General features: G+C 44.6%; 1 protein-coding gene across 3 annotated transcripts; it reads left to right on the top strand.

Moving 5' to 3' along the window:
- Positions 1–2,042: 2,042 nt before the first annotated feature.
- LOC122402033 lies at positions 2,043–17,212 on the top strand. Of its 3 annotated transcripts, none has more exons than XR_006259491.1 (8): positions 2,043–2,475; positions 6,473–6,749; positions 10,357–10,618; positions 11,136–11,418; positions 12,011–12,199; positions 13,254–13,372; positions 13,448–15,811; positions 16,243–17,212. XR_006259491.1 is itself a non-coding variant. In XM_043404544.1 (7 exons), exons 2-7 carry the CDS (start codon positions 6,684–6,686, stop codon positions 14,878–14,880), a joined length of 2,352 nt encoding a protein of 783 aa, XP_043260479.1. In that variant the 5' UTR covers positions 2,043–2,475; positions 6,473–6,683; the 3' UTR covers positions 14,881–16,003. The 3 variants fall into 3 exon arrangements, 1 of the variants encoding a protein (XP_043260479.1); XR_006259490.1 differs by having other exon boundaries at positions 16,212–17,212; XM_043404544.1 differs by lacking the exon at positions 16,243–17,212 and having other exon boundaries at positions 13,448–16,003.
- Positions 17,213–17,450: the final 238 nt, after the last annotated feature.

Raw genomic sequence — 17,450 nt, 5'->3', positions numbered from 1 at the left:
CTCTCGATCGTTACTACGTTATTAATTATACTAATTGCGTGAGCGTGAACGTGAACATCAAATTAAAAGAGAAAGAAAGAAATTGCTGTTCAGATATGGATTGGAGCAAACGTGCACGCGTTGTTGATGCTTAACCGGAATAGAGAGAATCGCTGAAACTGTTCTTATATACGCTAAAAGTATTCTTATTCACTGACGAATATGCGACTCTATATGTTCACCGAAATTGGGCTAGACAAATTCCGCGAATGCCACGCAATCGGTTTGAATACTCCTACAAATTATACTACTTCCACTGTTGACAGTTCGTAGTCGCGGCAATTGAACGAACATGAATGAAATTTAGCGGCTTTATTTGCTTTGTCAATGATATTCTATTGCGCGCTTGTTTGGTTGATTATATATCTACAAATATGTTACGATAATAGAGGATATTAAAATTCGTTGATTTTAAGACTACACAAGTCTAAAAATAGAATAAGTTTTTGCGTTTATCGGTCGAATGGGTTATTTTAGCGATTCAAGAGGGATGATTATTATAAAGTTGCAAAAAAATTGTTAGAATATAATAGGTTTGGAACGTTCTTGGCAGTGAATGGATTGAGCGAAGTATGGCATTGCACAAGTCTCGCATACATTGAACCAGCAGACAGGAGTTCGCGACAAATACGATCGTAACGTGACGATCCATCGTAAATTATCAATTCGACCACCCAATTCTAGTCGCTGGCTCCCTTTCGCGAAACATTCCCATCTCCGTCCCATTTCCTTCGGCGAACCCGTCGTTTCCACGGTGAAAATAACTCGCGTGTTAGTCATCGTTCCCATAAAGCACGCAGAAAGCTCATCGTGCCGCGACGCAGACGCATAAATTTCTCGGGGGGCCAAGAGATACACCGTCGACCACTTCCTAGGCCACGTGGTTCCGTGCAAAAATGCGAAACTCGAGCGAACGGGAACGCTAGCACGCGAGACGCGTGCCATTTTCGCCATTTCCCATATAAAACGAGCCCTTGAGTTACGCTGATTCATAGATACGCGGTTATGGCCTTACATCCCTTCTCGTACACAGGATCGTGACAAAACAGATATAAAATATCGCGATGATGAAGAAATTAAGAAGAATAATATTAACTCGTCACCGTCCTCATAGCAGTTCATCATCTTTCATGTTTATTTTAATACACGCTGGCCAGACGTTGACACCACCGAGGTGCTGGCTTGAGGTGACACAGTCTCCAACAAATTACCCAATTTTAATAATAAAATGGGGAAGGTCCGAATGGCGTACAACTTGGGCATGTACCAACGCAAGAGAACTCTACTTGTTCGTTCGGTGTCTGCTAATAATTGGAACACAATCTTTCTTTTACTCCGAATTATTTCGAGGTTTTTGTCTCGAAGATAAACACATGATCGACGAAGACACGGAAAGGGAGGAAGAAGCGGTGGAATGTGTTCGAACGCACACGAAAACGCGACACGTGTTTTGCTTTTTTTCTCGCTCGCGACCCCTTTTCGCAAGACGAATTTATTAGCGGCCCCGAATTCAGCGTCCATAGTCGAAAACGTTGGAAACTAATATTACACATCGTTCCAGGACAGGCAAATCAATCTGCACCATAACTCGAAAACTCAACCTACTTCGAAATATCTTTCCAAAAAAATATCCAAGTGTGTTTACATTCAAGGGTCTCGTCCCTGGAAGAGTTGCAGATACGTAAAAAAAATAGACTCAAGAGAGAAGGTCCTTACAAACAAACGTATTCAAAGTCAAGGAGAGCCTGAGTACCTTTTCTCGTAATTTCAAGTCCACGCGATGTGTAAAAAAAAAAATATTTTGCAACCGAAACGAATTTAAAGACGGCACTGTGAGGGGTCGCGACCGATAGTTTGAGAAACTATTCTCTGGCGTGTTCGAGGAGCGACGACGATGGTCGACGACGGCGACGTCCGCGTCGCGGGGCGTCAGCGCGCGGCCAAGCCGGCTCGGCGCCAAAATCAGCTCGCCAGTCGCGCTTTCCGGTCGGTGTTTTATAAATACTGCAGACACTCGAAGTCTGCAGCGAACACGGGAGTTGCTGTAAAATCACAAATCCCGACGGACATAGTTACGGGCCCGTTGCACGACCGTGGCGAACAGATTCTCGAACCGGGGCTCGAACGTCTCTCGAGCATCGTCCCCCGCGTCCGTCGAAATCGCGATCCGACGGCTACCAGCGTCTCGTAACCGGCTGCTGACATTTCCGTGGATTAATTGTGTCCCGGGTTGGCGAGCAAATTCTTGGAACCCGAGTGGTCCGGGAGTGAGTGAGTGAACGAAAGTTCGAGGCGTCTCTTGGGAATCGTAGCCTGTCCGAGGAAAGTGATAAGCCAAGTGTTACGCGATGCTGTGATAACGGACGATAAAGTGTAGACGTTCCAGGCTGTAGACGACCAACTTAGGGGGAAACCATTCTCCGTTTCTCGATCACGGTACGAACTCGCGTCGCTTTTCGATAATATTTAAATCCATGAAATAAATATTATTGCAATTAAAAGTCTCTCGAGGGGCACCATATTGCTTAAAAATTGAAAATTTTCATTTGGAAATAAAACAAGAAACAAATGGGGGGGGGGGGAGAAAGGAATAAGAGTAAAAATTGAATTGTAATTTATTCTAAGAAAAATGGTCGATCTGTTGGCGATTGACCCGAATAAACGATTGCATATTGTCACAGGAATCTCGAGGAGTTCTACTTGGATTGCACGTTAAAATTGTTAATATAGAGTAGAATTTTGATTAACCGGCGTAACGTGGACAGAAGCCGGCCGGATGAATGGAGGACCATCGGTGATTGGAACCATATTTATGTGAACGGAATGAATTTTTCATGTAGGATGAAATGTAATCAGTTTTTTAAACGCATGCATGTTTTTGTTTTGTCGATTGCGCACTCGACGCAGATTTTAAAACACTCTTGGAAATATTTGTTTCGGTTATGTAACTGTTCTGAGAGAATTAATAACGAATAACAAAGAAGCGAGGAAACTGTGCATATCGGTTTTAGGTACGGTTCTATATTGGTTCGTTAATGGTTCTGTACCAGTTCTATATCGGTTCTATAAGTGTTACTTTTCGTTTCTTGTATCGGTTCTATAACTGTTCTCGTATCGTGTTACTCAGAAAATGAAACTGTTAAAAGTGCGTCGTTGGTTTGTGATTCTAGAGCGACGATTGTCCATTAAATTTGTTCCTCGCGAATGGAGGAAGTAGTTATAAACAAGTAGATAAATTTATTTTCCGAGTAATCGATACGAATACTACAATTTCGTCGTATTATCGATAATTCAAGATCCAATTTTGGATTTATTATCGTAACTATTAATGAACACGCTTTAAATCAAATGAATAGCTCGCACTATATCGATCGGTACTTCGATCTTTTATCGTATCATTATATTTAGACGGCTTTATACGATGCTACGAAATCCAATACCCCTGTACAGAATTAGGTCAGTTTACCAGCTTATATTCTAATTACTTTGTAACGTATTTAGCGTAGAGAGCTGATCTAAATTTGAAATTCTGAAGACTAGGTTACATTAGATAAATTTCACCTACAAAATTTAATTGAAACTATATTTTCGATCCGTGTATCGCCAAACAAATCCAAAACATATTGAATATTCCAAAAAGAAACAAAATTACAAAAATTCTTACCTATACAAATTAGTACAAATTCATTTATATATTGATTTTTCTATGAAATTACATAATAGCGTGTATAAAATTCGCTATGCTTCGCTATAGCGTTCATCGAGTTGCGTAGTAGCGTTCGTCGACGCGCGAATCAAATCGTCTCTGTTGTTTAAAATAATCGAGTTCGCAGCAAATGTTAGAGAAAGGGGACGAATTTCCGGTGAATATACGAACGATATAGTCAGCGTAATTTGGCGGATGAAGAGGTTCGTCTGTGCCGGCTGAGATTTGCGGCGTTTCGTTTTCCAACTTGCGCAACAATTATCGCGGATCGAAAATACTAGCTTAAGCTCTATACAGAGGAATTACATAGACACAATTTATTTAGGGCAATAACACACGTCCACGAATTATTACACGACACGTGCACTCCGTGACAACACCTAGTGACACCATGTTCTCAAACGAATGTCAAATTTACTATTTTTTAACATTTATTATTTCACCTGAGGCCATATTGAATCAAACAAAATGTCTTCTCACATCTTTCACATTCCTTTCACGCAGACCTAATTAGAGACAGTAACTTCTAGACACCCACTTAATATTGGATCAGATTTACCAGTTGGTTTACTTTTGTCAGAATTTGATTATCAGCACCATTCCCCCCAACATATCAAAACCTTTTTTAGTCTCGTGCCCCGATATATTTCCTTAAATAACCAATTAATACCGAATGGAGCAAGTGTCACCTAAAATTTTTCACAATTTTCGCATTCTCCGACGCGGTGGGGTTAGCAGTATTTTTCTGCGACATGCTCAGACCTTTCTCGTCTCATCCCCCCGTGCCCGCCATGAATGTTTCATGCCCCTCGATGCTTCAGCGCCGCGAAACCGCGTTTTCTCCATCGGAAGTAGCTGAACATCAAACGCCAGGGTGATTCTTTTCACCACCCCCGCGACACGATACACGTTCGAAGTATCTTTTTCCTTCGAGTCGAAGTAGCGGCCGGAGCAAGGCATCATTCACAGAACGTTTTTCTCTTTCATTCATGAATGGCCCCAGCCACTTTTCGAGCGCCTACGAGCTTTGTGTAACTCCGTGAAAACGCGTCGTTAGCCAGAGCCGGCACAAAGGGCGCATTATCTAAAACTTACGCTTTCGCTTTGCGGAACCGAGCGCGCGTGATCGCGGTTTAAGTGGCTTTCGACAAACTTTTCCCCCCCTCCATCGTCGACTAGTGCTTTGGCAAACGCATGAATTCTCAACGGGGATCTTGTTGTTGTATAACGGCGCCAACAAATGTTCCCCTAAATTTCTAATTCTGGTCGCGTTCGAACCCAAAGAAATTCATCGAACACGATCGAACGATCCCTTTCCACGCTGTGCAAGAAAAAATGCTAATTAAAAAAGATCTTTGCTTCTCTGCGAGCTAATTAACGTTCGCCTCGAATTTATCGAAGCGAATACTCGAGCTGCAAAGTTCGAATTTCACTTTTTTTAACGCGAAGATTGACAGATAATTAAGCGAACTTGAACCAACGTATACATATATTCAGTAGTTTTCGTCTCGTTCGTTAAACTCTTATTCGCGTAATCTTTTGCAGACGTCTTAATTCTCAATCTCAAGAATGTTATCGTTAATTAGCAGCAGAACTCGCACAACCTCGTCGATCTCGGATTCCCAGAGTTGAAATTAATGTTTCGTTAAATTTCATATTCTAGCAGACCTCCACGAACTTCTTGGTTATTACACTAATGCTTCAACGAAGTACGAGCGTTAATTTTATCTGCAATGTGCATTGAATTTTCTACAATGGTTGAGAAATGAAACGGAATGGGGCGAACGCGTTTCAATTTTCTAGAATCGAACTGTTTTACCTGAAAATTGAATGGAAACGGATGAACCGGGAGATTGAAATAAAAAGCATTGGTATGTCCCGTAAATGATGATTAAGGGGTCGAAGCAACATCTATTACCCTTACTCGCCCTTATAATAGCACTGTGCTGTCGCGGCGTTCAATTTTATCGGAGTAATTCGTTCCAATTTTCTGGAATCGGAATACAGTCGAACCTGGCTTTAACGAGCCTCGGGGGTCCGGCAAAATTTCCTCGACATGACTATTATATGCTAACGACTCGTCAAAATTACCTTCAATTTCAACAAAATTGCAGTTTACGAAAATAAAGAAGAACGAGACTATACTAATGAATAATACACACGATTTTAATCGGTGCTCTAATTTCTGAATCTTAAAATTGAAGCTCTCTTCAAAGATTTCACGTGGATATTTTCAAAAGTTCTCAAGCTTAATTGGTACGTCGGTGTAATACGCTCGTTACACAAATGAGCAATTGTACGGAGCATACGCAAAAATTAACATCATTATAGCTTTTGGTTCGTTACAGCCGTAACCTCGCTGCGTCCTGCTCGTTATGATCACGTTCAACTGCATTCAATTTTCTTTATTTGTCCTTTTGATTTATTTAACGTCCTTGTTACTCGAAACACGAACGCAGACATTTTATAGAACCAGAGTAAAAGACATAAATAACCTACGAAGCATCCTGCACCAAATATTTTATCGAGCCCCTCCGATCGAATTTCGCCCTCAAAAAAAAAAAGAGAAAATGTAGTGAAACAGTAAAAACTGAAAAAGGTCACTGCATCGCAGAATCGCCGTCGAACATATCTAACGGACCATTTATTACCATTACACCCCTTTGTAATACAATTCTGCAGCGGGAAGGTCGAATTCTATGGAGCCAATTCGTTTCAATTTTCCAGAATCGAACCAGACCGGGACGCTGGAGTTTTGGGAAGATTCGATGACCTGATCGCTACGACCACGCGGAACGACATCGAGGTCCATTCACCGCGAAATGACAGAACGTGAGCCCCGCGATCACTGCGTCGACCACACCGAATTGTCGAGCGCGTACACGATTTTTGGCTTCGATTCGAGCCCGTGGCGCACGATCGACGACCGTCCGTCAGAATGAGCCTAATGAAGAAGGCCATCGGCGGCTCCATTCACAGGATACGAGAGTTCGAGCTAGAAAAGGTAACTCGATTGCGTGTCCTACGCCCTCCCCACGACCACCCGCTTTTCCTCGTTACGCGTCCATCGTTCCGTTCCCTCTTCCCACTTTTCTCGAACGAATAAACTTGACGAAGAACTTAGCGAACGTTGATTAAAAATTGTGGTCTTCCTTTTCATTTTATGCTTTCGAGCCTGATCTTAGAACGTGCCCAATTGCACCCGAACAATTGTGCAATTACACGAATTGGGAGCGGTGTACCATTTTATTTTGTGCTTCAAATTCGAGTCTGATCTTAGAACGTGCCCATCGTGACAGAAATCGGGGACGAAGAAATGTTTGAAAGATCGCTGAACTTTGGAGGAACCCAAATATTTGTTTTTCGTTTCGTCGAGACGATCGATGAGCGACGATTCTTTTCTGGGGTCCGCGATCTTTGAATTATTCGCGTACGGACGGACGACACGGTGCAGCCGGGTCTCCAGTCGTCGGGATCCCGAAATAGTGGTCGTGTCTGCAACATTTACATCGAAACCGAGGAACGGGCAATCTCCTTACTCCTTGGCACTAAACCAACTTTCGCTCGATGCTCACTTTATGACGATGCGCGACGCGATTGTAACCTTTAACACTTGGACAAGTTATACGAGGAGCTGTTTGCGGTCTCGCGTGTAATAAAGCAGCGGCTGGGTCCTCGTGTTGCCATTGTTCCAGAGGACGGGCAATAAATCCTGCTCTTTTAGCGCCGACCAGTCTCGGGTCTTACGAAAATTCGGAACACCGTGTCACCGACTGCGAGCTCGAATCGAAAAATTCAGAAAACGAATCCGTTACCACGGGAACGTGGTACGATAAAAAGGATGTAGAACGTCCATTATGCAGCAACGTTTTTATCGTAAAAGTAATCGAAAGGGGATTCGAGAACACACAACATGGCCGACGCCGGTCATCGGACTTGAACCCGATTGAACTTTCGTGGGAGTATCTCGATCGGAATATCCGGCTGCCCGAACATCGAACACCTTTGGCACCGTTCGCGGGAACCATGGAACAATATAAAATTAGAAATAGCCGAGAAACTCACTGCCAGGATGTCCCGAATATGTCAGCCCGAATGTATCATTAATCCTAACCCTACCAGGATGTAATTCGCGTACCAAGTATGAGTAACTGTACATTCTGCGAGTAAATTTACACGGTAACGACGTTTCGCGTATTATTAACGCGTCGACTCAAAGTTCAAGGCGTTTCATGTTCTTAAAAAAGATCCCCTCGAAAGAAAGAAGACCTTTTTACTCTACGCCCAGTTACGAGACTAACAGCGGCATTTTTTGTTAATTAATCCCCAGTAGATTGCGTAGTTACGATTCCAAACTTTTGATCGGCGGTATACACGCGTGGTTAGCTTTGAGCGAAGCTGTATCGACGCGAGGATATATTTCATATCGAGATTGATATCGAAATACCTTGCTGCTATTTCCCGCAGCATGATCGCCTCGTTTATCTGATTTAAACTCTCAAACTTCGTCGTCAGAAATTATCAGCGGAGCAAACCGGGTGTCGGCTGAAGTGGATACAAGGGAAACATTAGTTCGCACGTGGAGGGGCTCTGCAGGTCCCTGGGGAATGTTTTTCTACAGAAAAATTCGTACAAACTTGTGTCCTATTCACTCTGTTCTCGAGTTATAGCGAGTCTTGTGTTGGGAATAATTCTTTCAAAAGATGGAGATAGTTGAACTAATTGCACTCGACTATTTCAGTATTCTATGTCCACGTGTACATTATACGTAAAAATGTCTATATAAAAAAGTCAAAAACGAACCTTGAATATTGGACTATTCTCATAAATAATACCTTGTCGAACAGAGAGGGTAAGGTAGCCAATGGTTTATATTAAAAGAGACCATTTTGAAAATAAATAGGTACAATGTGTTAAAGAAGACACACGTTTCTCGCGTAGACTCGTATAGTGTCCCCATGGACTGGGAATTTGTTATTTTTTAAATATTGTCTCCTTTCCTTTATGTAGTGAAATTCTTATAAATCTGAAAATCCGACGCAGACCGTCCTCCCACTCGATGAGCCTCGCAACAGATTTTACGCGTCGATAATTCACAGTCTCGTCGCGTCTCGGCGATCAAACATCCCCCGCCCACCAACTCCTTCAAACCGCAGAATCAGAGTTCCGAGTGCAGGTTGCGTTCGCAGCACGCCGCGCTAAATTATGCAACGAATCCGCGAATCACGCTCGACTTCTGTATACCCTCTGGCCAGCTGGATAAAATAAACAAAAAAAAAAATTTATCGGCCCTCCGCGAATCGGTGTTTCCGAGAGCCACCCTCGAACAAATCATTCGTGGTTGTCCGTCGATCGCAACGCGTGTCACACGCGACAAATCGATCATTTCTCGCGCATCGAACGCGCCGCGAAATAAAAGGCGCGAATTCACGTCGTGTCTTTAATTCTTGCGTGACCAAAATATTCGACGTTATCGAACGATTTTTGCACGGCGAGAGAAACTTTTTAATATCTATTTAGGGATAGAGATAATATGTTCTTCTCTGCGCCAATGGGTGCGGGCTCAGCTGCAAAAGGATGATGTAATATTATTTCTTGATCACGAAATTGTTTTCTCGCGTTAACATCACGCCATTTACACTGCACTTAATTGCGAAATTTAGACACATCTGCATAAATGAAATGTTATCTCTGTAAATGTACAGTTTTCAAGGGATCTTGACTTGGACAGTTTATGGGTTGTCTATGCCCAATTTTTACAATTTTTATCCGTCTCGAGTTAACTCAATGTTCCAAAAATGATAAATAAAACACAGTTGTATCTGTTTTCTATAGCGTGACCGAATAGTAGAATACTTTTTCACGCCATAATTCGAACAAATGTTGAGAGTAACTCTAGATACGTAGAAATGGCGTGGCAGTTAGCGTGTTAATCAATGTAAACGTGGTCTCCGAAGTTGCTATTGTACCTACTCGTTTCATTTCTCGTCGACTTCATTCAAGAAATACAGCGTGGGAATGGTATGTTTAGTCGAGCTCGTGGGTCGGTTACCTGTCAACAGCTCATTATGATGTCAATTATAGAGCGCCCACCCTAGAAGTAACTTTCTTCTCTAGAACGAGCATACTGTGCACTCGTATACTCTTCTGATTCTTAATAATTATCATTCAAACTGACGAACTTGCAAAATAATTAAAAAAATCAATTCTAATATCCAAAATCCACAAAATTCAACATCTTCTATTCCTCGTAGAAAATTGAATCCAACAAAACGATGACTTAAACCCCGCCTAATCTCGCGCGAACTACGTCAGACTCCAATTTCATCAAAATCCCCTAACAACGGGCGCCACAAATGATCGATTTGGCGTGTAAGGCTCGCGCGGGAGACGGAAACGTATGGCGCGCGTTGAATTAAAAATAGACGACCGCCTTGGATCGCGATCGTCCGGAGCCGGGTTCCGCGATGTTCGCGCGAACGTTTCTTCCTCGAGCGTCGATCACGATCGAGTCGAATCGCGAGGGAAACGTGATCGTTCCGTTGTCGCGACCGTTGCACCGATACCAGATCTCCGATCGACGAGTTGAACCTTGCTTTCTTGGCGAACAGGTGAATCTGATCGACGAGTTCGATATCCTGCAAATAGTCGGCGAAGGATGGTTCGGCAAGATCCTGTTGACCGAGCACCGCAGCACACAGACGGAGATGGTGCTCAAAGCTCTGCCAAAGGCGTACACCGGCATCACGGATTTCTTCCGCGAGTTTCACTATGGTCTTCACCTGGCCGCGCACAAGAACATCATCACCACCTACGACGTGGCCTTCGAGACCGCTGGATTCTACGTCTTCAGCCAGGAGTACGCGCCATTAGGTGAGAAACCCTCCTGGTAGCCGAGTGAACACTCGAGCCAATTTTATTCGTTAACACTTTACCGACTGATCGGTTACTTACTGATTTCTTGTCGTGAAAATAGAAAATTTTATTAGATTTAATTGCTTTATAATAACAGAAAGCGAACCCCTACTGGTCGGTAAAGTGTCAACATCTCGATAAAATCGATAAATATATGGTGATCTAGCCTCTAGCCAGCTTGAGCATAACTTAACTCTCTAACAAAAGATTTACAGCCAAGTATACCGAATACCTAGGTCTAAGTCCATCGTCCAGACTTCATTTAACCGAGCATCGCCAGAAAATACTGCTGAGAAAATATTTAAGGCTGGTCTATAAACATATGCTCGCGGCGGGATCGGCGATATGGGCGAACGTGTCTCTTTTTTAAACTCGCGGAGAATTAATGGCACCGAGAACTTCTTTTTTTTTATCGCTCGACCAGCCGGTTCTGTTTCGTTGAAATTATTTTGGTCGCTTGTCGTTCGACTTCCAGGAGACCTAACGTCCAACGTGACGGAGACTGGCCTCGGCGAGCTGCACGCGAAGAGGGTGGCCAGACAGCTGGCTGCAGCGGTACATCATATCCACAGCCGCGAGCTGGTGCACCGCGACATCAAGCTGGACAACATACTCGTGTTCCGCAGCGACTTCTCGCGGATCAAGCTATGCGACTTCGGCGAGACCAGGCGGGTCAACACCGTGGTCAGGCGACACAACGAGTGGCTGCCATACTCGCCGCCCGAGGTATTGCAGATCGACACTGACGAGACGTACAAGTAATTATACGATTGACCATTACCAGCAATTAACGCGCCCCCCGTCATGAGCGATCGAACATTTGCTAAAATTACATTTCTCCGTCAACTACAGGCTACTTTAATTTTCTATCGAAAGTTTCGCATATGTCACGTGATATAATTTGTAAATGTAACTCTCGAATGAAAAATTTTTCAAATACAGTAATGATCAAACATCTCAGCCCAGGAGTTTAGGAGCAATGAACTCCTGGGGTTGAAACGTTCAAGTTACGAATCACCGAGGTCCATTTTACGAATCATTACTGCAACTATCCCTTTAAAAATGGGTGTTAAACTATTTTTGACCGCGATGAGATTGAAACAAGTCGCGCGTGTCCGCGTTAAGCGATCCGCAGGGGCATTGGCGTAGCGTTTAGAGCGTCGCGAGCTTAGAGTGTTTGGGAACCCCTGCGTTAAGCAACGTAGCCAACAGACAGCGTTTCGTGTAGGGAAAAGCACATTTGGCGGCTTGCGCCCAACAAGGGTATCGCTTAACAAACCACTCGAGCGTGGCTCAAGTGCCTCGCTATATTTCTCCCGGCCGACTGTACGTTGCGTTTCACGTTTTCAGAGCTCTCGCGTCGCACGATGTCTGGCAATTCGGCATTGTCCTATTTGTCTGTCTGACCGGATGCTTGCCGTGGCAGAAGGCGGCGTTGGACGACCCGCGGTACACCAGATATCAAAACTGGCACAACGCGACGCTCAACATAGCCAAGAAGCCGAAATTATTTCAGCTGATCAGCTCGCGGGCGCAGAGGTCAGTTTTCATCGGGCGCCAGCGCAAACTCAATTGCGACACCCCCCACTACTTCGACAGAATTGGGCAAATTTCGTTCGATGAAGATTTCGCATAACATAAAAAAAAAAACATTCAGTTTGCTGAACATGGTAACTCGTGCAAAAGAAATGTTAACTCTTCGGTGTTAGGGGTTGTTCAAACGGTGTTTAATTTTCAAGTGCTCGTGGTAAATAATACATTCAGGTATCAAGTTCAGATTATAAGAGGGTCAGCGATTCGCGATTTCTACCCCTTTGTACGCGTCAAAGGACTCAAAAGAGTGAAGGAAATGATTTTAAATATATATCTTGGAGTTAAGATTACTGGCTTAACGTTTGGTCGACTCTGTCGTTTGATTGCTCGGGAAACAGAGATCCCTCGAACGGGAAACGCGTAAATAGCGTGAAAGAACGAATGGAAGTTGACACTGAAAGCAATTCGTCCGCGGATACGTACAGGGAGTTAATATAAAAAGGGTGGAGCATTTCAGGATCGATTCTCCTCGTCAAAATAATCAAAAGGGTTCGCGGACGGTTATAGACTGCATTGTCGCGGGGTGTGAAACGACGATACGCGGAGATGCTTCCCTTTCAGCTTTGGTTTATTTTCGAAATGAGCCTGAGGACGATTGCGGATGCAAGCTCCCCTCGTTGAATAGTTTATTGTCCCGGTAAGAACGGTGTCGTTAAACGCATCGAGACATTCGCTCTTTAGACATGCAAATTAAAACGGAGGATAATTATTCGGGTCGAGTTTACACGTCGTTCATTGCCACTGAAAAATTGTCTAGCCTTCGTCTTAGAAAATTATCTTCGTCTCCTGTATTCTATGCGTAATTTATCCGACTTTGAACGTACGGTACCATCGTTCAGACTTGCAAATCGTTCGAGACATCTCGGAGAGCGTCAACCACAGAGATCTCGTAAAACGTATTAACACTTCCCGAGCTTGAAACTTTGATTTCGACGTATCTAGAAACTGTTCGTAACCGATTTCCGGGGCATGTCTAACGATCTTCATCAATGTTTCTCAGAATGTTCAAACGGCTGTTGGACCCTAAGGCGGAAAAGAGGCCCGTCAGCGTCTTGGAAGCGAACAAATACCTCGAGGACAGGTGGTTGGCCAAGCTCGGGGCGGAGAAGGCCATGAACGGTAACGCGATCGATCCGAATTAAAGAACTCCTCTCTCCCTCTTATATCCGCTTCATTGATTAAACGTTTGCACAGGTGGCGCCGACGAGAGGGACGAGCTCTGCCCCTCGATGTACAGCTTCCACAGCTCCGTCGAGGAGAAGAATCAGCTTCTTCACACCCTGACCACGTACGGGATCGAGACGACGGTCGACAGAGCGAAGAAGAAGGATCGTATCAGGGAGTGGATTCAGGCGAGCGCGATCGTCGAGGAGTACGAAGAGGAGGAATCCGATCTCAACGAAGAGATCCACTTTTACGAGGACGAGGACGAGGAGCCGTCCACGATGAAGGGCAGACACTTCCCGGAGACCAGACCGATCGTCAAGCAACCCGACGAAACCAAACGACACAAACACCACCGATCGAACAACGTGTCTACGGCTACCAGGAGGAGGCAGTCGGTCAAACCCACCGAGAGGAAGATTCCGTTCGCGCCTCAGGTCGCCGAGGAACGCGAGACCGTCGCTCGATTCGCGAGCTTCCCCAACGGCGATCCCAGCCTGGCGATCTCCAACGGGACCAACGGCAGTTTGATGGTCGGCCCCATCGCGGAGGAGACCAGATCGATCGGTAAAAACGGCCAGACGGTCAATAGTTCACCGGTGAACGGTCTGAACGGTTCTCGAGACGTCGTCGCCGCCGCGTTACCCACGACCAGCGGCTTCAATCCTAATTTACCCGAGGAAACTACCAGGAACTCCGATCCCCAAGATCGAGCCGTCCCGCAGGGGGGCGTAGGGGCAGATCGAAGTTTGCCCAGGAGCCCGCTGATCCCGGCGAGAAAGCATCGCTCGCAGACCGCCCCGTTTCCGGCCCCGACGTCACCCGTCCTGAACGGAAGTCGCGCGGACTCGACCAAGAGGAGCCTGTCGGCCGCGACGCTGCCGACCACGCAGACGGACAGGTCGTTCCCGGTACCGCCGATTCAAGCCAACGGCCAATCGACGCCCGCGAGGGTCGAGAATCGATCCGCGGCGCAATCAATGTCTCGAGTAGAGAATCAATCCGTTGTAATGCTGCCTGCGGCCGCGGCGGTGGCAGCTCGAGTGGAGAATCAATCGAGTAACACGCCGACGGTCGCCCGAAACGAGAAATCAGCTGGTCCAGCCGGTGGTCCGGGCCCACTGGCGCCAATCAATCCGCTCACGATGTCGGTGGCCTCGCATTTGGTCATGCAGAGCTTCAACGCTCTTCAGAATCTCAACCCCGATCAGAATGCCGCGACCAAGAACAGTCCTACGTCCACCCCTGTCAAAGTTACACCGAAGAACAGCCCCACCGTGACCCCTACGAGAACCACCACCACCCCTCCCAGGCCCAGAATCGCCAACCGGAGCGAAGAGACGACGCTTGGATACGGCAAGGATCCTTTCGAGCACTACGGTATCGCACAGGGTGTCGTTATGAAGATCGAACGCGTCCGACGGGGGTCGATGGAGAGTCCCAGCAGGTCTGTCAGCAACTGAGGATCGTCGCGGGGCTGGGGTCGACGTCTAGAAAACGTGAGAACGCGTGTACAACGCTGTTCTCTGAAGCGATACGACGTGGGATGTCTTCTGGTTGGGTGAGGAGTTTGGAAGAGTCGTGGACATCGTCCTGGTATGACGGAATGTCGGGTGGAGGTGGTTAAATGTTGATGACGTTAACAAATATGATGGCTTTGCTCGGTAATACAACTCTAGCAGGACCTGTCGAGCACTTGTGAGAGAGTTAAGAGCATAGCCCTCTAGTGGCGAGCGTGGGAGGTGACGCCACAGGCCTTTGACGAAGACTCTGACTATAATTGAATACCGATAACATATCTCGAAGAAAAATTGCTAGGCAAGGAAAGTACGAACATTATCAACAACTCGAGCCTGCTTATAAATAAATTGATAAACCTCCTGCTACAATACAAGTATGATTTTGTACTGCGTATTGGGACAGTTGAACGATTTGTTCCATATAGAATGCCAAACGAAAATAATTTCGTTTCACGAATCGACGTGCAAAATACACCGTCTCTAAGACAAATTGCACGAGGCTGCATCGCACGGTTTAAAAGAGGAAAGCAGGAAGATCGCTTGCGTCAAAGTAATTCGAAAGATGCAAAGTTGTAAACGATGTTACGTAACCGGACGAAGGATCTATACGAATACGAGCGACGTTCAAGCTCGTTCGACTTTCTACAAAGTTTGTATTAAACGGTATGACACAACTGTACCGTTTAAGATCATCCGATCGTTGGACGCGAGCCACGTCGAGGTCGGCTATAGCGATCCATTTGTTCCTTCGTGCCGATTCTTACATTGTGTAGGTGGTACGTAGAACACGCTCCGCTGAATAATTTATGAATTATAGCTGCTTTTATTGCCGATGACAGGGTGTCGACGAATCGCTCGGAAAAAGGACAGCAAGGTAACGATCACCGAATACGTCGATATTCAACGACCGTCAGTGGCGTAGCCAGACATTCCCCAACGGGGTGCAACCAAAAATTAACACATATATATTGTCACTATCGAATTTTACAGAACTTAAAGATTATAGAGAAAATGGTTATTCAATAAACATTAAAATACGAGTAGACGGGAGTATCTTTTCTTCTTAAATTTAATGCTCTGTTCCCCCAAAATTTGACAAATTTACGACCCACTGTTAAATGAAATGCAAGAATTATTTCTTTTCGATATTTGCTTTTGTCTTATAGAACGTGGTTTAAATTATTTGATTGGTGCAGAGAATCAGTTGCATCCCCAGCCTGGGTGCGTCACTGCCGCCGTTTATAAAAATTTCAACAGTTCGTCGTCTATTTCAGGAACCATTTGCATATCCTGATGGTCGATCAGTCAGCGACAAACGGATAGAATTTGGCACGAACGCGCGGAAAACGTCTACGTCCACGTTTCTCCGCGATGTCTTTGTCGGTCCTCTCGATCGCGAAGGACGATCCTCAATCCCGATTCCTCGGGACTCGAGCGACCCGGCGGACGATTTAATTGACCGATCGCCATAACCGATTATAGCGTTCGTAGGACGGTATTAGCGTAATTGAAATGTAAATATTACATTGCACACCGTGAGAGGTTCCCGTTTCTCCCGAGTAGTTCAAGGTGTGGCCAACGGAATGTGACCGTGGATTAAATTAATTGTGATACCAGAAGATCCCTAGAACCATTTTACGATTCCCGATCTTCTCGCGTCCGATCGTCGAACGTCGCTTTGTATACGTTACGAAGCTGTTGTATACTTGTAATTTTGTACCGTTGTTTGCGTCAGAGTCGGGCAAATTGTATTCACGAATATCGAAGAAAAATCCAAAAAATTGCTCGCAAACATTTCATGTTATTATTCGCGATAAACGCACAGAGCAAACAATGATAACCTTTCGAAAATTTGTGTTTGTTGTTCGTGAACAGAATGTAATCAACGGGAAAATTGAACGTCGGGAAATAATATGAAAGACAGCGTGATCTCGTGCTTGTTTGTTTGCAAATTCATATTTATAGATCGGTCTAAATAAGCTTCAACCATCGAGGAGAACCCCGCCGCGTCGGAAGCGTTATCGAAGCTGGTATAAACTAGTCTATAAATATAAATAATAAAAAAGAGTTCGCGTAAGCATCTAATCTTATATTCGAAATGCAAATAGTTTCTATAAATAAGCAACGACTAATTATCAGTATGAAACAAGCTATTTTTATTAACGTTTTGACTCATGCGTTTTGGGTCGCCTATAGAATAAACGTAATTATGTAACGTGTAAAATATAGGATTAAATTGTAAGTATTTAAGAGAAATATTAGAAATTAGAATAACGATGAGGCTAGGTAAGGTTTATGTAAATTATTGTTTTTATGTTGTATCGTTTGGCATATTTTCACACAAACTGCTGCTACTCTATTGAAACTTTTTAAATAATAGCAACTAAAATAAAAGATTAGAAACGATGCTGTTCTTAAAAAAATATTACAATATCCCTGTAATCTCGTAAGAAGATTTGCTTTGATGAATTTTTCTTTAAAGGACGACTTGCCCCAATTTCCAAAGCCATTTC

The sequence above is a fragment of the Colletes gigas genome, unplaced genomic scaffold, assembly GCF_013123115.1.
Source record: "Colletes gigas isolate AHSC1104 unplaced genomic scaffold, ASM1312311v1 Colletes_gigas_Sc00031, whole genome shotgun sequence".
In the NCBI taxonomy this organism is placed as follows: domain Eukaryota; kingdom Metazoa; phylum Arthropoda; class Insecta; order Hymenoptera; family Colletidae; genus Colletes; species Colletes gigas.
The sequence above is the reverse complement of the archived record's forward strand: the minus strand, read 5'-3'. Positions and strand labels throughout refer to the sequence as shown.

Excerpts from the sequence above, each read along its gene's own strand:
- LOC122402033 (XM_043404544.1), top strand. The coding sequence starts at position 6,684 with ATGAGCCTAATGAAGAAGGCCATCGGCGGCTCCATTCACAGGATACGA. Across the intron at positions 10,619-11,135 it reads CCAGGAGTACGCGCCATTAG|GAGACCTAACGTCCAACGTG; the intron begins GTGAGAAACCCT and ends TTCGACTTCCAG. Across the intron at positions 13,373-13,447 it reads GGCGGAGAAGGCCATGAACG|GTGGCGCCGACGAGAGGGAC; the intron begins GTAACGCGATCG and ends ACGTTTGCACAG.